This window comes from Pseudonaja textilis, chromosome 2, assembly GCF_049901715.1.
Source record: "Pseudonaja textilis isolate UNSWEBS1 chromosome 2, rPseTex1.2, whole genome shotgun sequence".
Classification (NCBI taxonomy): domain Eukaryota; kingdom Metazoa; phylum Chordata; class Lepidosauria; order Squamata; family Elapidae; genus Pseudonaja; species Pseudonaja textilis.
Window position 1 is genome coordinate 227,087,116 of NC_141991.1, and position 22,317 is coordinate 227,109,432.

A 22,317-nucleotide genomic window follows, 5' to 3' on the forward strand; every position below is an offset into this window, starting at 1 on the left:
TCCTACATTTTTTAAATTCAACATCAGCTCAACATCATGTCTTCAAAGTATATGAGTTTCTGCTTGGTAGTCTGATTTTTCAAGGAGAAAACAGCTTTATCCTATATATACTGAAGCATATTGTCAGATCAAAATATTTTGGCCTTGTCTCTGCCTAACAGGGTTATTCGGAAAAAAAGAGTTTCATTTCTAATCTTTGCATTTGCAATTTATAATTTTCCAGTTCATTCAGTTGATTGTTCATGTATTTACACTTAAAAGCATTTTTACTCACATCATTTTTTTGTATTTTTATTTTTTTTAAAAAAAGTGGTAATAAAATACATGGTTATTGTATATTGAAATACTACATACATATTACATACATTTACAAACATAGCTTTCTCCTATTTTAAATTGACATCTCCCAGTTCTCACATTTGGTCTTTTCAGATATAGCAGCAGCAATGTTAAAGATTCTCATTTCCACAGTTGTCAAAAAACCAGTTTTTTGGGTAACCCTGGGTGGAAAAAATACACATCTCATATTTTTGCATATCAGTTTAGCAAATTACTATGTCCTGATCCTTCTCAAAATTTTATTATATTTATGTATTGTTGGGAATATATAAAGTACAGGTTTTACTATCTATTCCTATATATCCCAACTGTGGGGATGAGGAATTTCTCTTCTGATCTTTAAATAAAAAAGACTATTGAATAAATGCAAATACTCTCTTGCTTTATAGTGGTATCCTCATGAAGTCTGATAGAAGTTTCCAAGCAATAAAAGTCATTGTTGTTTGAACAATTCCAGTAAATATTTTCTAATTTTAGGACTGTAACCTCTGGATGTTTCCCATTTGTGAAATGTAACTCATCAAAACTGCATCTCATTCAAGCAGAGCATGGCTAAATTTTTCTTAGATAATTTCATACAAATCAAACTGTAAGTCATTTAGAGGGTTTTTTCTAAAAGGTAGTCTAGAAATGTTTAAATAAAAACATTTAAAATAATGGCAGCACTAATTGAACTGTTAAACCAGGAATGGCAAACCCACTTTCCTGCTCCTTACTTTGGACAAAATATGCTTTTGTGTGCATGAAAAGTAAAGATGACTGTGTGATCAAAGCTCTGTCCCTATTTATAGAATAGGGAGCATACATAAAAATAGATGGCTTTGACCACATGGTTGCAGTTATAATTATGACTTTCATAAATCCTCTTTGTGGGTGCCCATGGACATGGCAGTTATGGTGTCCGACAGGTTTAAGTTCAGACATGGAGACCTAGTGCCTGACTTTGGGCCAGTCAGCTCTTTTAGTCCAACCTACAGGGCTGTTATAGAAATAAAATTAAATAAAATCTCCATATAAAAACCCTAAATTTCTGGGAGAAAAAGCAGGATATAAATTAGATTAACACAAAATCTAAGAAACAACTGATCATAATTTTACCTTGACCTTTTCCATCCATCCTTTTCCTTTTTAAATTAGAAACAGGATTTTGTTGCTCTTTCAAAGCTTCTGCAGGGCAGTTGGGTCTTGGCAATTGACTTCCAGGTGTTGGTGCTGGTCGATTACTAAAATACTCATGTTTCAGTGCCTGAAAGGCAAAAGAACAGAATAAGCTGCATCTTTCAAGCAATACGTTTCTCTACACAAGCTATATTTAACTCTGTTACAGCTTGTACAACTCTGTACAAGCTGTATGTATGTTTGTTTAATTAAAACTTTTTGCATGAATTGAAAAGAAATATAATGGTAATAAGAGAGAATATTGCCATAGTTCTATATATTCCATTTAGAATGAGAAATGGTACAAGATTTGAAAATGGTATCACTGTAAAGGTAAAAGAAGGCAATAAGATGTCCAATGTTAGTATTAGTAAATTAATACGGACCATGTTGCCAACATGTGCTGCAATCAGACTTGGAAAATCTGGACTTGTTTGGGACCAGCTAGGAACATAGATTTATCATACTAACTTAGCCTCCAGTAACTTTACGCCTTCCAGATACACTGGATATCAGTTCTTTAATCTCCAGTTAACTTGCTAATATTGTGTTGATACTTTCATTTTTATAAAATATAGGTCTCAACAGGCAGAGCATATCAAAGCCTGATCATTCTCAGGAAACTAGAAATAGGCAGGCAAGCTAATTAATTATAAATTAGGTTAACTTAGTTGTGAACTTGGAGGTCTTCTGATCCAACTCCCTGCTCGCGAGACTATCTATCTATCTATCTATCTATCTATCTATCTATCTATCTATCTATCTATCTATCTATCTATCTATCCATCCATCCATCCATCCATCCATCCATCCATCCATCCATCCATCCATCCATCCATCCATCCATCCATCCAGTGTCATATAGATATAGGCTCATAGGAAATATAGATACTCCCTGCTCAAGGAAACCCTGTATATATGCTATTAAGTAAATCAGAAGCTCCTTTGCGTGCTATTCTTTATACAACCAACAGCTCTTAAACAAGAAAGAATGTGGAAGTGAAAAGATTTGCATACAATTGTATTACTTTACCCCCAAACAAAAACATCCAAAGAGGGCTGAAAAAGCTAAGGGGGTATAGGATGCTGAATGGCTGCAAGGATGTATGAAGTACCTTTGAATAAGGTACAAGTAGTCTTCTACTTACAACCACACCTGAGCCCAAAATTTCTGTTGCTAAGCAAGCCAATTAAGTGAGTTTTGCCTCATTTTGTGACCTTTCTTAGCACAGTTGTTAAGTGAGTAACATAGTTAAGTAAATCTGGCTTCCCCATTGATTTTGCTGGTCAGAAGGCCATAAAAGATGATCACATGACCCAGGGACACTGCAACTGTCATAAATATGAGTCAGTTGTCAAAGCATCTGAATTTTGATCATGGGGATGCTGTTGTGTGAAAAACTGTCAAGTCACTTTTTTTAGTGCCATTGTAACTGCTCAGTCACTAAATGAATGGTTGTTAGTCAAGAACTACATGTACAGAAGGCTTGCACACTCAGAGTTGTTTGCAGGTACTAATAAAGTAGTGTTAAAGTGCAGGTCCCTTTTCTAAGGGTGCTTATATAGCATGCATGCCCAAAAAAGGCAGAGTTCGTTATGCAGTGCCATAGCACTGTTTTTATCATTCTCACAAAACAGCAAGATCTTTATACAACAAAATATTTTGTATAAGATCAATACAATAACAATCATAAAAGAATAGTCTATACACAATTAATAGACAAGTTTGTTGCAACTAGACACCTCATATTTTCTAGTGGGACCTACTGGAATGAAATATATTTCTAAGTATGCCAGGAAAAACTTTTATTGTGACCTGAGAAAAAAAATATGAAGACCACAAGAACAGCTGCAGCACATAACTAGATGTTCCCAGTCTTAAAAAAAAATAAAAATAAAGGCAGCTCTATCTGGAACCATTTGTTCATATGGAATTCTAAAGAAAGGGTTTAGGAAAAAGGTCTGAAATATTTTGCTAGTGTTGATTAAAAAAAACACCAAACCAAGATTTTAAAACACATGCTTTCAATTACAAATACAATATGGGAATAAATATCTCTAAATTTAGTGGTACTTGCATCTTATAATAAATTCTGTTGCAAGCACTGTAGCTACTTGTGGGGCCTCAAAGAAAGGGAAGTTATTGGTTCAGTGCCCATTCTTTTTTGCAGTCTGAGCCAAGGGAGAAATTGCTTTGCCACTAAGTGCTGAGAGGTCAGGCATGCTTCTCCTTTCCATTAGCAAGACACAAACCTCGCTCCCTTCTCTCTCGTCTCCATTGCTTAAGCTGCTTTACCTGACTGATTGCTTGAGTTGGTGGCCCTAGATTTTGGCTGAAGAAGTCCTGCCTTGCAATTCAGCCACCAGCCTGATTCAGATTAGCCTTTTGCTAATTTTGCCTTTATCTTGAGAACTGGCTGTCAGAAGGCAAACTGAAAGGTGATTAACTCACTGTTAACACTAGAAACAAGCTCATTGCCAAGAAGATGGCCTGAAAAGAGCAATAGTAATGGAAGATGTAGGCTGTTGTTTTTTTTACCTCAAAATAGCGCAAGTTTTTCCAATAAATTTTTTCTGAATACACTAGCAGTAATTTATTAGGGTAAGTTAATTACCTGACTAGCTGTGAGCCTGGTACAAGGATCAAAGTGAAATAAGCCTTGCAGTAATTCCAGCAAATCGTCACCAGCAGCACTGAAGATGTGCTCAAACTGCATTCCAGGGAAACTTTTAAAAGTAACATAATCTGGAAGATTTGTCATACCCTGTTGGAAGAAAAGGAAATAAATGTAAGAAAAGATTAGTTATGATGGAATGATAGTCCCCATCTATAAATACAACTTCAGCTAATCAACTTACAGGCCATTGCTCCTCTGTTGGCGTACCAAGGGTTTCAAAAATCTTGGTGAGCTGATCCAGATCAGAATCTCCTGGCAAAAATGGAACCTATAGTAAGATGAACACACTGGGATTCAAAATGTTTAATGATTTGGCTTTACAAGTCTCAGGGTTTCTGAGCAATAAATTCAAGCCACGGCAATAAATTATCTATATTGCGAGACTCTTTTTTTTAATAATGATTGGGGAATAATTTAATTTCATACAGATGAGGAGGGGAGGAGGATGGGGAGAAACCCTGGAATGACTGAAGTGATGAAAGAATGGAGAAAAGGCCTCTCCAAACAATCTGTTCACTGCCTCATGACGAGGGACATGAGAAAGAGATTGGCAAAAGGAAAGACAGGGTGTCCCACTCCAATGTGGCTCAGACTCCATCCATTATTAGTTCAAGGAAAGCAACCCTTACCAGAAGAAAATTATTAGGTTTTCTGGAGATAGCAAAGATGGTTGCAGAGTACTTTTCCTCCTCTCCACCTCCCCCAAAGCGTGACAGACCCTTACGTTCTATTTTAATGGGCTGATGCAGAGGTGATATTCAGCAGGTTCTGACCAGTTCTGGAGAACCGGTAGCGGAAATTTTGAGTAGTTCAGAGAACCGGCAAATACCACCTCTGACTGGAGATTTTGCAGTATCCTTCCCCTGCCACAGCCACCAAGCCACGCCCACAGAACTGGTAGTAAAAAAAATTGAATCCCACCATTGGGCTGATGGACCCTGGAATAATTTGTGGGGTTCATTTGGTTTTGTTTTCCCCCCGCTATGATGAGTATGACAACTGATTTTCTGTTTTAATAATGAGGAAGCTCTGCTTAGTACTTTACACAGTCAGTTAGGTTGGGGTAAGTATAGCTAAATAAATAAGATACTTGTATTTGTTATGGCAGAAGGAATAACCTTCAGGAACAGCCTCTACCAAGACAATGGTTAGATAAAAAAAAAAAACCTGAGTCTGGCAGAACTGGAACCTAAGAAAATCTCTCCGTCAAGGCTCTCCCTAGTTCTCTCTTAACAGCAACAGACTGAATGATGCAAAAAGTGAAATTTAATCTGTCAATAACTTTCAGTCAAGCCCTGTCTCATACTTACCCTTAGAAGCAATTCAGCCAAGATGCAGCCTACTGCCCACATATCCACACCCACACCATACATTCTCGCTCCAAACAATAGTTCGGGTGCTCGATACCACCTGTAAAACAGATAACAGATTACATTGTCTTTCTTCACTGAAATTTGTCAATTTTTTTTTCAAAGTACAAGTTTAAAACAATATAAGTAAGAAATGCAGATAAGAAATCAAATATAAATAAAATATGGGTGGATAGTCAACTAAAAGAATCATATATGATTAATACATTCTAGTACATCTTTATAAGCTTACCATGGTATAAGATATTTTATATCCTTTTCACAATCAAGCTATGTGGAGAGAGGGAGGGAGGGAGGGAGAGAGAGAGAGAGAGAGAGAGACTACAAACTTGTTCACTTTGTGTTGGAGGATGTAAATATTTAAGTATAGACCTTTCCTACAAATTAGTACCTTAAAATTAACTGGAAAAAATATTTTTAAAAGTTGCAGAAATAGTAATGAAAAATATAATTAATACCAAATCTTCAAAAGCAAAGTTTCTAAAGAACCTGATGGTTTTAATTCAGCTTAAATTCACCATTAGGCTGAATGAGTTCCAACTGTAATTACTGATATTAACAATAGGGCCAATTCTGAAGTATCACATGCACTGAAAGTTCTTGGAAGAATTAAAGTTATTGATAAGTAATAGTTGTATGGAAAAGGTGCATAATAAACTCTCATTTTCACATAGCTGAGTAGGTATATTTCCTTTTAACAACTTTCTACTTATATTTCTTCCATTTCCTTTCATGTCCATTTCCCCCCCAAGATCCAGAAATGATCTCTCCCACACTCAAAATCACTCACCACCTTTGTATTCTTCATTATTTCTTTCAATCCTTCAATACAATCACATTAATCATATTTTTTATTTGTACTTTCTTTGCCAAGTATATATGAATACATTTAAGCTTAACCACATATTCAAAACAGACAGACTGTATTCTAACTAATTCTCACCATCTGCTCTTCTAATTCATTTTTAGGTCACCTCATAAACCAATAGTTTTTTCCATGCTTTTCTATTGTGATCCTCCCATTTGTTCTTTATAATTTAACAAAATAATTTCTTCCTCATTTGTATTCATTTAAAATGTATGATTTTATCCAAAATTCATTTTTTATCATTGTTCAGTGGAATATGTCACTGTAATAATGTAACAACAATCTATGGTTTCCTATTTTCATATACACAACATATTAGGTTACTCCAATTCATACTTTTAGATATATATATTTTAGTCTTTCATTCATAATTAAAGCCATACTATTTTCCTACATGTAATTATTAACTGCATTCTCCAAGTTTGACCAACCTTTATTAAATCCACCATCTTTCACTTACTTTTACTGACAGACAATTACCTATTCTTTCTTTCAGTTATTAATGCATGCTTTGTATTATTTATTCTTCTTACATTTCAAGACACAAACTTCCATATTCCATGGGCATAATCAGAAGGGCTTATAAATATTGACTACCACCATCACCACCCAACATGGTTTTGGTCGTTGAAGACTTTTACATAGCATTATTTGTAAGACAGAGATGGTGTAATCTAGTTATCAGCCACCATTGTACCCATGCCACATAGTGTAGTTTCTAAATGTAGGGAGAAGTCATCTTTGGTGCATTTTACCCAGTATGTCACAAGCACAATCAAATACAAGGCTTATTCCTAGCATGCTCACATTATTTTCTTCAAGCCAGGATTTTTATTGCAGAGACTATCTTGCAAACCAATGTATTATTGTCCATTCCTACCAAGTATAGTCATGTGAAAAAGTAATTACATCCCATTTAAACCATTCAGCAAAAGAACTGAATTGAACAAACAATAATAGCAAACCTATGAAAATTGACTTTTAAACATTTTTTAATTTTATAAAAAGAACCTTCCACAGTTCGGAATCATTATATATGATGAGAAGGAGAGGAAATAATGATTAAAATATTCATCTATCCCAGGATCTGAAAATATATTTAATGTTATACTATCATCATAAATTAAGCTCTGTTTTAATGTACCATTATGTAATTTACTGTATTTATATTCAGCTAATGTGGAATTTAGTGTTTTTACTTTATTATTACACTAAATAAGTACCAGAAACATCTTTAGGTCTGTTCTTCCAAAATGCTTTACTTATATGGGAGCTTTTCCTTAGCAAAAGAATCCCCCCTCAATAACTATGATACAGTCCGTCCTTTCCTAAGGTATGACTAGACAAGCAAACAAAGTGATTATAAGAATAGCTTATTTGTATGCATTGAACTTTTCTTTCTTACCTTGTGACTACCTGATGTGTATAAACTCTGTTTGGACTTCCAAAAGATTTTGCCAAACCAAAATCAGCTAGTTTTAAAACTCCATTTTCATCCAGCAACAAATTATTTGGCTTAAGATCCTTGAAAAGAGAGATTGAGCAAAATGATAGGAGTATGTCATAGTCAAATGAAAATACTTTATGTTTAGAAAAAGAGTAACCTTTACACTTATAAAAGGAATAAATTAAGATATCAAAGCATGTACTTAATGAGAAATAGGTTTCCAGGAAGCAGATGTTTACAGTTACACACATATATGATTGAACAATCAAACAGAAACAATAATACCTACTTAAACGTTTAAGCTTATTTCTGTCTCTGAGGATATGTGAAGGTTCATAATGTATTAGAAACAAATAAAAAGTTAAGACAAATATTTTTACCCTAATGATCACTCTGTATGTCTCTCTATCTTGGCAACACAATATGTTTTTCCACCACTGAATGCATTCTGAGCAAGTTACTAAAAGATACCATAAATCCAAATGATATATTATTTGAAAGTGTTGGCTTTGAGAGAGGTCTCTTTCAGAAAGATCACCATTTCTACATTTCCCTATTAGGACAAAAATAGCAACATGACTGCAAGCTATTTAGACAAATAAATGGAATTTTATTTAGATATTAACACTTTAGATTTCATTAAGGCCAAGACAAGGAATTTACAAAGGGCTCCATCTTTCTAGTCCCCCAACTCCTGTTTAAGAAGACCGCTGTTGGCTGGAAGTCCATTCATTTTGTCTCTAGGTTTACTTACCCTATGAAGTATCCAGTGTTCGTGTAAATACTCTAATCCCTGAAGTGTCATCAGCATATATGCTTTAATGTGGGAAGGTGTTAAAACAAGACTAGTGTCCTTTATTATAACCTGTAAAGCAATACATTTTTATAAATTGCAATCATTTAATAACTAAGTTTACACACGTCTATATTCAAATACAGAACAGACCAATTCAGATGGTACAAAGCTTCATGGGAATTAGTGAGAAACAGCAAACATGGAGGTTTCCAGAATAATGAACACTTTTCATCACAGACTTACAGAAGGTGTATTCTTCAATGATATTAGTAATACAGCTTTACTGAGTGACAAGGCTACCTTCCACTAAAGATTATATGTTTTTGTGAAATCTCTATGGTGCTCCCACAAGATACTAAAATATAATCTGTAGTTTACAAACTCCAATGGTTGGAGTCACACTTTACATTAAACCATAAGGTGACTTGCTTGGTTTTTTGGTTTAGTAAATGGTATGAACTGAGTCACAAAGTTCAGAATTATTAAATCATAGGAGATCAGTTTGTCTTAAGTTAGTCTCTCTGATTTCTGTGGCTCTCTGACAAGCATGATCAAGTGACTCACAGTTTCTATTTAACAAAAAGTTATCAGACACTTCAGTAGAATGTTTTAGGTTTAATTTAAATGAATAACTTTACTCTCTTTCATAAAAACACTATCACTTTCAGTCCTGTTTCATGGATTTGTTACTTTTTGGACTATATCAAATAGGTTGTTTTGCAGTATGACTCAATTATTTTACTTGCCTTCAGAATAATGCCATGTACAGTATCACGTTTCCTATATGATTTAGAGGATGAAAACCTCTATTCCTCTAATAGAAGAAAATCGAATTAGGGACAGAATGTTAATTATTTCAGTTAAACATTCTTAGACTTAAAAGCAATAAGATACCTCAAAAGCGTTCAAGAACAAGTTAAAGTTGAAGGAATGATACCTGAGAAATGATACCTGAGAAATCTTATGAGAGATATTTCCAGACATTAAAACAATTAGGTTTAGTTAATAAAGTGACACGTTCTACTTTTCTATTCTTTTTCCTAGTTCTTCCTGCAACTTTGTGACTTCTTTCCATGAGCTTTGATTATGCATAGTGATTATGATTATTGATTATGTATAAAGAGTGAACAGGTCTCTACAGGAACAGTTAAACTAGTAGAAAATGATTGGTTTAAGCAGTCTTACCTCTAGATCAGTTTCCATAAAATCAAACACTAGACTGATGTTTGATTTGTGTCCAAATGCATCAAGAAGCTGGAAGAAAAAGACATTTAGATGTTTGTTCTTGTTTTACAAATGGAAATGGATCCAGGTTTAAAGTTTCATAAATGGAAATGGATCCAGGTTTAATGAAATTAAATTAGTATCTTTTCTTTTATGTATACCGGGAGTATTTGCACCAAGACAATTCCTTGTGTGTCCAATCATACTTGGCCAATAAAGAATTCTATTCTAATTCTATCCTATTCTAAATTATGAGAAAAATAATCTGGGGTGTCTTCCTGCTTGGTCAATTTACAAGCAGTGTTAGCTAGCTGGGATGCATGCCAAGCTATCATATGATTGCTCTAGCTACTCTACAGTGTCCCAAAGAAATACTGGATCCAGCTACCTGCTGTCCAGGACTGCTAAGCTGGAAAATTCTTAAAGTGAGGAAACTAACAACTTTTCCCCACCATCTGACAAAGATATCAAGTATTGTGATGGCTCTGCCATATGTAGGGAATATTAACAGTATAATATTAATCTGAAAGGGTGTTTGATTCTTAAAGAGAATTATCTCATTGTTTTAGAAATATATACTATGATTTTATTAATTCTTGTTAATGTTTTCTATAATTCATCTTGTTACTATGTATATTCTGAAAAGCAGGATAAATTGAAATAAAAATACACAAACCAGAAACAGCATTTTTGACTTCTTGGTATGTGGCTCAGTTTAAATATAACAGACTATAGAAAGGGATGTTAAATTATGTGCTAGCATTATACTTCAATAAATAAAACAATGTTTCTGCTCTATCTTTGCAGCTGTTTGCTCTTATCTTTAGCATTTTGAATATGTTATAATTTTCTAAATCACACATAGCAAAAACAATAGTATGATGAAAAACTCCACAAATTCCATCTCAAGCCAAAAAAGTTAGGAGAAATAAACCAATGTAAGAAGCCTAGTTTATATATTACAGCAGCAAAGATGAGCTGCTTTTCTTTAACCTGGTTAAATTGCAAACTTTAACAAATTCTATAATAGAACCATAGTGGTGAGATAATGTTAGGCAATAAAACCTTGGGTCATAGGAGTGATTTCTATTGACCTAAAGATGAAATAACTAAGCACTAAATTACATTCTTTTATTGCAATATATATGGTTTCTTCCCCCATTAACATAATCAAGATTTATTTGAAATTGAACCATGCCAAGAACGTAGCTTATATATTACATAATGAATTAGACCTAATACACAAACGGCTTTTTCAAATCAATTTTTTTCCCTATCAACTTTAGAAGATTGATTTTTTTCTGGGGATTCTCACATAGAAATAACAATTTCTAGCCAATTATATATTGACAGCTATGGGGTAGAAAAAGTAACAAAATAACAAAGTTTATTATATAATACTTCATACTTACTCCAATAATATTTGGATGGCTAAGCTCCTGCAGCAGTTTTATTTCTCGAAGCGCTGTTCTATTTATACCTTATTTGAAAGAACATAAAATTAAAAGACTTTGAGGTACCTTAGGTGTTTCAAAGACTGCACTGATAAGGAGTGCTCAATGCTGATACTTCTGTCTTGATTTATGTAAACATTTGTAATAGTGTAATGCCCATAAGATTCAAGTCTAAAAATCCGGAATCAATTTGAAGTGATCAGCCCTCTAAAAGACAGCTTCCCCTAGTAAGAGTTGTACAATAATTGCTTTGTTTCTGATTTAATCACTAGAATGTCCAAATAAGAAGAAAGCAAGTTTCAGATAGTTCCTACCATTTCTTATGTTCATATACAAAGATAAATCACAGGAACTAGTTTAATAGTATGTTAAAGCAGTTTCATGATAAACAGATTAAGCATGACATGAACTTTCCTCATAAAATTTACACAAACACACCATTCTTGAATATTTCATTTATATCCAAGAGTCACTCAAATATTACAGAAAAAAGAGTAGAATTATATCCTGAGTGATGGAGAAAAAACTATTTCCAGAAAAGGCTAGGTCCCTATGCATATTCCTGTATGATGCCACATTTCCTCGAAAATTCATTGTTTCTACAGTAGGTTGTGATGGGGACAAACTAGAAACGTAAGAGCTTATTTTCTATGGGGTAGAAAATTAGGTGCCCATATCTATACTGATATACTTTAGAATTTTAAATTTCCTAAGCATCATTAATTAGAGTACAGTAATTACATGTCATATATTATCTGTATCCACAATATGACTGCACAGGCTCTCTAATAATTGCAAATCCAACAGCATGCAAACAGCCTGAAGTAGTCTGCTTCAGATATCAGCTACCCTCAACATGCAGTAAATCTTTAACATTAATTTCAAAGGCCATGTTGGTCATTCCACCTGCTTGTGAGTCGGATGATCAAATAACTTTGTTGATCATGTGATCTGAAGTCCATGTTTAGTAAGATCTTATTCTTTACAAATTCATTGTAGAAGAGTATGTGAATGCAGTATGTATTACTGATACTTGGATGGACAAAGGCAACAAAAGTCAAGCAATCAGAGATTTCTTACTTCTACGTTTTGTGTATCTCATCTGTTTGATGTGGTCTCAAAGCTGGTGTTAAAATCTACTCAGTTTTTGGTGTTGTGTGACTTCAATTTCCATTGAAGTCTTAGGGGTGTTAGGAAAGAATTTTGGACCTCATAGCCTCTGTGGCAACTGTGGGCTTGTCCCATGTAATTTGTAACAACATATAAGCAGTTGGGCATGTTTTGTCCAAGTAGATATTATGATCTGGATATGGAAGGAAATTAAATCTGTCATTTGTTGTGATCAGATTCCTTCCTGGTCCAGATGATTATGGCACCTACTAAAAACCCTGCAGAGCAAACAGACTTTTTGGATAGTCAGCTCTAGATACCTTATGAATTCAAAAGGTTTCTGGTAGGCATCTGGGATTTTTTCTCAATACATATATTCCAGGAGAAACTGATGGTGATTCTCCACTTTCATGTAGTGTGGTGGTTAGAGGGCTGCAAATGCTTTTTTTCTTGTCTGTATTGCTGCATTTTGAAATTGCCTCCTCTTAGAAATTAGATCAGCCCTATCCAGAAGCAATTAAAAACAGAGGCCTTCTTAAAATTTTGTGATACGAGTTGATACCAACAATTTTAAATTTATGTCAGGATTGGTTTATTTTTTTTCTGCTTTATTGCGGATGTTGTATGATATTGTTTTGATATATATTGTGAACTGCAGGGTGTCTTTCCAATTGTGACAGGGATAATTCGAGTATATAAATAAATCTGAACTGGGATTCTCTCCTAATCATCGCCCCTTATTTCATCTTTCAGAAGCCACCTAATAAAGGTATTAGGTATTTGAGATACTTACCATCTTTTGCTTCTGATCTGTGTCCAAGTTTTATCTGGAACACAGAATATTCCTTTTTAACATATGCAGGTCAGAAACTGCAACAATTCAGTATCAGCTTTAACAGACAAATAGCTATGCATATAAATAAATACACGTTTATTTATACAAATGCATAAAAACTATACATTCCAACTATATATTTTATTATTTCAAAGAGTTTAGCACTTACAAATGTTTTGTAGAATTACATAGTTGTGGCCAAACCCAATTAGATGTCACAGTAAACCAGGAATCCTGTTTAGTAAGGCATGTTGTAAAAAAGTGGACCTGTATATGGAGTTTAACTTTGTTCCACTTCACAAATACCATCAACAACCAAGGAAGTCTATATATCATTTACATGATGTATCGTGAAAGTTGTGTTTCATATGCCAAATTTAAATTCAATGGGTTTTAGTTAATAATGTTTATCTACTGCCCCTATGGCTCAAACCTTCATTTAAAAATAATTATGAAAAATTAAATTTCCCTACTGCATATGTATTAATTGGAGATTTTAGAATGGGATTCAGTGATAAGAATGGGATTCAGTGCTAAGACACTATATACTAGCCATCATCAATGTAGCAGTAAGGAGACCTCATTGCTGCAACATAAATTCAAAGACAATATATCTATCTATATTGGCTACTGTCTAGATCAATAAACTTATTGTCTGTATTTTGATATCATAAAAGGGGCAAAGTTGAGTGATTGTCCAGCAGAGTATATTAACTGGGAAACAGGAATTAGCACTACAGATTATACCACAGTCTCAAATAACATGATTGTTTTATTAATTTCATTCCATGTGAGAATGGGTTAAAAAAAATAACAGATCAATGTCCTAAATTTAATGTAGCCCAGACTTATGGCTGATTTTCTTGCTGCAAATGCAGATCCAAAAATACAATACCAACAGCCATGGCATATATTGAGAATTGCTGATGGTTTTAAGCATTTTAGGAAAACAAACTTTCATTATTGTATTTATAGAAAATTTAAGATAAAATACAATTATTTGAAAAATACTCTTGGTTTTCTTTTCAGGTAAATAAGATGGATTCTTATGTTTTGATATACAAGAAACAGGCTATTTTGCAATGATTTTCTTTTTAGTTTAATGAAATGGTTTTTCCAATTTATATTGTTTGCCTGGGGCTCCATTATCTTTTGCAAAAATTATTAGTGTTTTCCAAATATATACTTTTATGTACATATAGGATATTGGTCAGACTTGCTGTATCTAAATATTGTCTCCCTGTAGTGTAGAATCCCCTAAATGCTTTTTTAATCTGAAAAGTACAGTAGAAAACCAGTAGTAGTAGAAAAGTAATTTCAGGGAAGCCTGCCTGCTATTATCAATGATTTCTCCCTTTTTGGGGGTAAGCTCACAAGGAATGCTACATAAAAGACCTAAAGTTTCATTCTACTTTATACACATTTGCTTTTATATTACAATCACTAAGAAGTGAAAGAATTGGTTTAATATACCAAGCTTTAGTTAAGAAAATTTCATGTACAAGTAAGCCAACTTTTTTAGATATGCTTTCTCGAACTGCATATTTTCATGCAGCTCTGAGCCATAATGTGTAGATTCATCAGTCCTCCCTTCATCCACTGAGGCATCATGGTCATCAGTTGCACCGATTTATACATATTGACATGACTCATTACCAACTGATAACTATGAGGCTTAAATTGATATTGTTGATATTATTAAATTGATAAACCTACAGTATATGAAGTACATTGAAAATCAGGATATGTGTTGAAAAACAACAGAATATAGTTAAAGAATAGTTCAGATCCAAAATCATTGCTGTATTTTAAATTATGGTTAGAACAAAGGATGATCTGAGGAGATATAAAATAGAGCCAAAATAAGACTTACTTTTTTAATAGCAACAATTTGATTTGTGTTCTTGTCTCTTGCTTTATAAACAGTAGCAAACTAAAGAGAGAGAAAATACCCTGAATGTTAAACAATTCAATTTTCCAAAGATAAAGCAACATCATTATCCAGTTTTATTTACTTGGAACATAAAGAAGGGAAACTGTTCTTTCAGGTCCTGAAAATACAATTTCAAATAGCCAAATAGCCTTCCTCAGCATGGGCAACAGCAGTACAGGTGGTCTGTACTGTAAGTAGTTATATATTACTGTAGTTAAATATTACTGTAGTTCAGTAATATTTGAAGAAACATAGCAATTGCAATAGCACTTAAGACTTACACTCAAGTGCTTTACAGTAGTGGTCCCCAACCTTTATGGCTTGGCGGCCAGGGGGGGAGAGGGGAGCTGAACCGTGTGCGAGTGATGGGCTGGTGCACATGCTTGCATACACAAAGTTTAACTGGTTGCAAATAGGCTATGACCCAGTAGTGGGCCATGACCCAGTAGTGGGCCATGGCCTGAGAATTGGGGACCCCTGCTTTATACCACTCTCTGAGAGGTTTACAATAGCAGCATATTGCCCCCAACAATTTGGGTCCTCATTTTCCTGACCTCAGCAGGATGGAAGCCTGAGTCAATCTTCAGCTGGTTAGGACTGAACTCCTGACAGTGGGCAGAATTAGCCTGCAATACTGCATTCTAACCGCTGCATCACCAGGGCTCCTGAAGAACAACTGTTTTTTCACTCCACGGCTAAGAAATATGTAGTAAGATTATGCAAAATATTCAATAAAATGCAGTGGTAGAAGCAGCACATCCATTCTAGAACATGAAAACAAGATCTTCTCCAGAAAGCTTGGCATGTCAGTTTATGTGGTTTATGAACTGTCAACACTTTTACTGGCAGTGGTAGAGAAGCAACTGTACATAAATCTTTGACCTATGACTACAACTGGGATCAGAGAAATTCTATTACTATTACTAAGCAAGGACATTAAGTGAATCATGCTCAATTATATATATTTTTGCCATAGTTGTTAAACAATTCACTGCAGTTAAGTGAATGACATGGTCATTAAGTGAAGCTAGATTCCCCATTGATTGTGATTATAGGAGGCCTCCTAGGAAGTTTGCAAATGGTGATCATGTAACTCCAGGATGCTGTAACTGTCGTAAATACGTGCAGGTTGCCAAGCGCTCAAATTTTGATTACATGGCCGTAAAGATGCTGTGACAGTCGTAGGATCAGTTACATGTCACTTTTTTCAGTGCTGTGGTAATTTAAAACAGTTGCTAAACAAATGATTGTAAGTCAAGGACTACCTATAATTACAGCATAAATTTCAAGGCAAAGCTATTTTAAACATAAATCACTGTGAAGTACATACATGTGAGAGTTTAACATAACAAAGCATTCATCCAAAAGACTCTAAATCTCTAGTAAGAAGGGTTTCTTATATAAAAGCAATGCATTATTTGTCCATTAGCAAACATTCAAAAGGCTATGCTATATAATTTAATTTATTTTTGGGTGAAAGATTAGGGACATCAACAATATTTTGTCAAATTTAATATCATCAGCTTCTCAAAAGAGAGTTACTGTCTTTTTAGCACTATCTCTTTGCAGAGCTATTTTCTTTTTGGCATTATTTTGTAATTGTTTCTATAACCATGATTAAATTCAATTTTATACAACTTTCTTAATCAGATGATTAGCAATCAGTCTAAACCAAGATAAACATACTGCGTAAGGATAATGTTTTGTGACCATTTGTTTGGAAGAAGTAAAATATTTGAGTATAGGCTGAGATGCCAACCACAGAATCGCTGGTTTTTAGATTGTCTCGTTCTCTGCCACTATTTTAACAGATTATTTTGCTGTTTCTAATTGCTAACCTACATCTTCACAATGCTGTCTGAAAACACCAATCTGAAGAAAGCAAATTTAGAGGCTGTATTTGTATTACATGCTTATTGACTGAGGTTTACTCAAATAACTCAATTTTCAGGTGGTAATGCCCAAAACAGACAGTTACAACTTACTATGTTACACCAATATCTACTCAAAACATATTTTCTCACAATTAAAGATCAGAGATTAATGCAAACTGATTGCAAATTAGGGATGTGTGGGATTGCATAAACTGCCAAGAAGCCAGAAGTGCCACAGCTTGCTTTCCTTGGAAAAAAAAAATCGGCCTAGAATAAAAGAAAATGCTGAGAAAAAAAGAAGTGTCTGATGAGGAGAGAGAAGATGCCTCTTCTGCAGGAGATCTGTGGCATAAAAAAATTGCACAAACATCCTGGGGAGGACTAGATGACAACGGCAAAAACCATCCCCCCCCCCCTATTCGTTTGCCTCCTTTATATTAAAAATAATCAGAAAAGCGAAGTGAGCCAGCAGCTATGTTGGCATGACGCGCATCGTTTACTGAGTTAACGTTTTCCGTCAAATGTTAACGACTCCCCAATTCAGACAGCAAGGCTGTTGGGAACAGAGAGAAGAAAGATCTTCCTAAATTCCCTTCTAGAAAATGGCAAGAGGTAGATTAGAATAACCCCAAGAAAACAAAGAATAGCTTCGGGCTGTTTCCCTCTATATAAAAATAATTTGTATTTATTAAGGCACAGACCAGAATTACAGATCGAAGCACATTAAAAGGCAGACGAGGCCGCTATTCCTTACCTGGCCCTCACCCAGAAAGTCCAGTTTTTCGTAGCGTTTGGCTCGCGCTCGCGCATCCATGGCGACGCGGGACCAGGGAAGGCTGGAAAAGCGATTTAAAACCCTCCGTAGCAGAAAAGGATCTTTAAAACTCTGAAAACTCAAAAAACTGCAATTCCCTTCCGCCGCTTCCGGCTTCCGGCACAGCGCTCTATTGACTGCGCATGCGCCGCACGTTGACTAAAGACGCTTCTGCCGGCCTGGCAACGGCATCCAAACGCGAAGAGCGCAACAACCATTGCTGGGACTCCGCTGTCAAGGGAAATAGGGGACGCGGAAATTGGATAACGCGCTTAGCTTGACTGAACAGCAAAGCACTCCTTTCCAAAACTTGGCATTGGAAGGAGTGCGTATTTCCTATGAGTGAAAACACGATACAATTTTTAGTTTTTAAATAACATTTGCCACGTTTTGTCCTTAGATGCCTTGCACCTAGTTTGTAATAAGTTTTAATCATGGTCATGGTACATTGAACACTTTGAAGTAGGCTGGACAGAGAAGCAGCACTTTATAAATCTCAACTGTTTTGCTGATGCCAGTAAGGTGACCTGAAATATGTAATAGTTAGGTTAAATGGCCAGCTATGTGGAAATACCCCAGAGGAGTAAATCTGCATTTGCTAATTGGAACCTATTTGCATCGCTCTAGAAATCATAATTTAAACAAATCACGTCAGAGAAGACAACTACGACCAAATTATCTGATCCTTGTCATGTCTGCTACTCAGATAGTATCTGTTGGTGAGATCCGAAATTCCGCACCTATTTTTGATGGTTTTATCAGTATTTTTTTATTCAGAGAGGAAGGGCTGGGATTGATCTGGAGTTGTAGATAAAATTTACACACAAAAGCTGCAGTGCATTAAAATCTTGCCAGATTCAAATCATTCTTCAGTTAGAGTCTGAAATATTCATCTATGAGTTTGTAGACAGTAAATTGTTTTGGAGAAATGTATTTGAAAGTTGATTTACTTTCTCTTCTTTAAATTTCACTCTCAATTTGCTGCAATGTTTGACTTGCCAAGCCTTGAATAAAACACCACTGTAAAATGGATCTAATGGTGATCTTTCCCAGATGAAATAGCATAATGGTCAGATAATCCTCTTAGTTATTTTCCAGTTGTGAGGCTGATTATTGAACCCTAGCAATATAATACAGGTAGCCCTCAACTTATCATCATTCAACAGTAATTCAAAAGGATGACAGCACTGAAAAAAATAAATTACAACCTAACCTTGAAGTTATGACTGTTACACCAACTCCAATACTTACGTGTTCATGATTTGAATCATTGGCAAAGTGGCATGCATGTACAACGCTTGCAGCATCCTTTGGTCATGTGGTCTGTGCAATCCTTCCAGCCAGTGTCCAAGAAGCACTCAATGGGGAAAGCTGTATTTACTTAATGACAGTTGTGGTTCACATAAAATCAGGTGTGTTATATAATGCATGATCTAATGACTGTGCAGCTTAATTACATTTTTTCTGGTTCCAATTGTGGTTGTAAGTTGAGCATTTGTAGCAGATGCAATTAGGTGTTTTTCACTAGGCATATCTTGCACTTCTAGTAAGGAATATCCACATTCCCTGGCAATATTCATTAGTCATACAATTTTTGCCATTTCATTTCAAATACAATGAAGTTGTTTTGCATTTGTTTTTTTAAGTTTGCTTTTATGTTTGTGATTACTATCTGGCTGCATGACTTGCTTTAGCTGATGGCCAAATGGCTTAGTAGTCTCCTGCAAAATTTTGATACAGATACACATATGATGGCAAGTCTAGGTCACTCCCAAACTGTGACATTGTGCATAAGAGATAGAATGTTTTTATTGTGAAATGCAGTTTAATTCCTTTCAGATATAATAATGTCCACGTAGCCTAAAAATTCTACTTTTGATTTATGTCATTCATTGAACATTCCTTCAGAAGTCTGGAGAATCTTCTATGAAGTATGATTATATGTCAGTGCTTAAGAGCTTTAGAAATGTTTTGCTTTTTTTTGACAGGCATTTTTATAAGAATGACATTTTTACAGAGATCTTCAGAAATTTGAGCGAAGCATTGCATATTTTTAAAACCTAAGTGATGAGAATATGTCTAACGAAAGCAATATTTGTCAGATTGGCATGCTGCAGGGTCTGATTGTTAAATAAGTTCTAGAATAACTGCCTTTTGTTCGCCCTTTAACAATCTTATACATTAAAAAGAAATTAGTGCCATTTATTCTTTCATTATCAGCATATATGTTGAGTGACATTTTCAGAAAAGGCAGACAGCACTGAAATGTACATTCTATTAAGGAGGTGCATTCAAGACTGCAGATCCATATTGTGGTTTTTATTAGCTAACTCTCCAGAGGGGTTTGCTATATTGAAGCAGTCTGGAAAGTCACAAATAAAGTATACATTTACCAGAAATCCCCTGACCCCAAGCTTTGCTTCTTATAAAAATATTGTGCAAAACCACAAAATTCCTGAAGGAACTGGAAATAACCACGTTACTGTAAACAAGGGTGGACATAGAAAATAACAGGTGGTGTAAGATAACTGAGTAATCAAAAATGTACTTCTCACTTCCTCTATATTTCCTTAATACAAATACGTTATTCTCCTTTTTTTTGGTAAAAATGTAATAAAAGGAACACCCCGGCCTAGTCTGAGATCATGCTATGTATAAAAGTTACAGATCAGGAAGAGTTGGGGGTTCAGAATTTGCCATGCTAATGCTCTGAACCTTGTGCACAAATAAACCTGTATTCTCCAACCTTTCGTGGTCTTGTGTCCTGATTTGGAAGCAAGTTTCTGCTACATTTAATGGCGACCGCGGCAGGATGCAAGGGGCCCTGAGGCCCGCTGGAGGGTCCACTCCGGGTGCTAGCAGCTCGGTGAGTTGAAGGTAACATCCCAGGCGCCATCGGTCCTTTGAATCCGAGGGACTTCCCGAGACTGCCCTGTTCTGGTGTTGGCGGTTGACACCCCCAAGAATCACTGGTGAAAGGAGAGGAGACCAGGACATTTTCCATCCGGCTGGTGGGAGGAAGACAACACTTTCAGGCAAGTATTGGACAAGGGAAATAATCCCTCCCTGTAAGCAGGGACAGAGGAGAGGACTGATCACCCTCTCTTAAGGTAAGGTGGATGGAATTGTCAGAAGTGGTTGAAGTGAGTGACTACTGCGGTTACCATTGGTGACTATGAGTGTCCAGCACCATGGGCCAGTAGAAAGCGAGTGGCGTCCGCAGTTCCCACCGGAGACAGTGCGCACCTGGCTCCCTGGGTCGGACGTATGTGGAAATCCCCGGTGTTACCCTGAGGAGGACCCCACACCTTCTTCCAGCCCCTTTCCCTAATTGTCTGGTGACCTGGGTGGATCATGGGCAGCGGGGAGAGTAAGCCCCTGACCCCATTAGGAGCTATGCTAAAGCATTTTAAGGAAGCATATGAATCTATGGTTCATATGGTTTGGAGTGGACTATGGTTTGGAGTGGAGTAGACACAAACTACAGGTGTTTTGTGAGGGAGAATGGCCAACATTTGGGTTTGGATGGCCTCCCATGGACATCCCTATAGCAGTAAAGGTTCATCAGTTAGTATTTCACCCGACACTGGGACACCCAGACCAGGCTCCTTACATTGATGTCTGGCTCGACCTACTAAACCACCACCCCCATGGCTCAAGAAGCTCAAAATGCAACGTTGCAAGGTTCTATGGTCCCGTAATCTGTCACTAAAGAAGGAAAAGAAAACTATACAGGTCTTGTCCAGTTGCCCGGAGGAGCTACCGCACCCACCCCCATATGTACCTCCCTTTGCCCTGAGGAGTAGATCCTAGGGAAGTGAATCTTCAGGGGTATCAGGATTGATAGCCCAACTGGACCGTATGCCCCCCCTCCTGAGAAGCCCTGGGGACCCGCCAGATACATTTGATCGCTCAGCCCAAGCCGACTCACCTTCAGATGCCCGAGTTCAGGTAATCTCCCATGTAACCCCTAAATGAGAGGCCGAACCTGTGGCAGCCAGAACGAGAGCAAAGACTGAACAAGCCTCCTTGATAGCACCACTTAGGAGAATGGACCAATTGGTAACTGACCATCAAGATCCTAGTGCCTCAGTCACCCTACCGTTGTTCCAGCATGTGCCCTTCACCACATCAGACTTACTCAACTGGAAATTACACTATGGTCCCTTTAGCGAAAAACCTACTGAAGTAGCAGACTTAGTGAAGACGATAGTCGACATACACAATCCCACATGGTTAGATCTCCAGCAGCTAATGGGGACCCTATTCAATCCGGAAGAGAGGGAGAAAATCAAGAATGCAGTAAATGAGATACTAAAGCCAGATGTCAAAGTAGGAGGAAATCCATAAGCATTTGTACCAGGACATATGGCTTGGGATATAGTGCAGCAAGTCCACAGACAGTTGCACCTAGGTA

At 36.0% G+C, this 22,317-nt stretch overlaps 1 protein-coding gene across 2 annotated transcripts in view; it reads right to left on the bottom strand.

Moving 5' to 3' along the window:
• Window positions 1-263: 263 nt before the first annotated feature.
• Window positions 264-22,317, bottom strand: part of CDK7 (cyclin dependent kinase 7) — a 34,354-nt gene continuing 12,300 nt past the window's right edge. The window contains exons 1-12 of one of the 2 annotated variants that reach the window (XM_026713906.2): window positions 17,841-18,029; window positions 15,153-15,212; window positions 13,238-13,271; window positions 11,293-11,360; window positions 9,842-9,910; window positions 8,615-8,725; window positions 7,819-7,937; window positions 5,486-5,585; window positions 4,357-4,443; window positions 4,113-4,262; window positions 1,438-1,585; window positions 264-500 (exon numbers count right to left, since the gene is read on the bottom strand). In XM_026713906.2, the coding sequence (XP_026569691.2) occupies window positions 475-500; window positions 1,438-1,585; window positions 4,113-4,262; window positions 4,357-4,443; window positions 5,486-5,585; window positions 7,819-7,937; window positions 8,615-8,725; window positions 9,842-9,910; window positions 11,293-11,360; window positions 13,238-13,271; window positions 15,153-15,212; window positions 17,841-17,900 (1,032 nt within the window). In that variant the 5' untranslated portion in view covers window positions 17,901-18,029 and the 3' untranslated portion in view covers window positions 264-474. Of the gene's footprint in view, window positions 501-1,437; window positions 1,586-4,112; window positions 4,263-4,356; window positions 4,444-5,485; window positions 5,586-7,818; window positions 7,938-8,614; window positions 8,726-9,841; window positions 9,911-11,292; window positions 11,361-13,237; window positions 13,272-15,152; window positions 15,213-17,840; window positions 18,030-22,317 lie in introns of those variants that run through there. The other variant, XM_087927197.1, reaches the window with a different exon arrangement.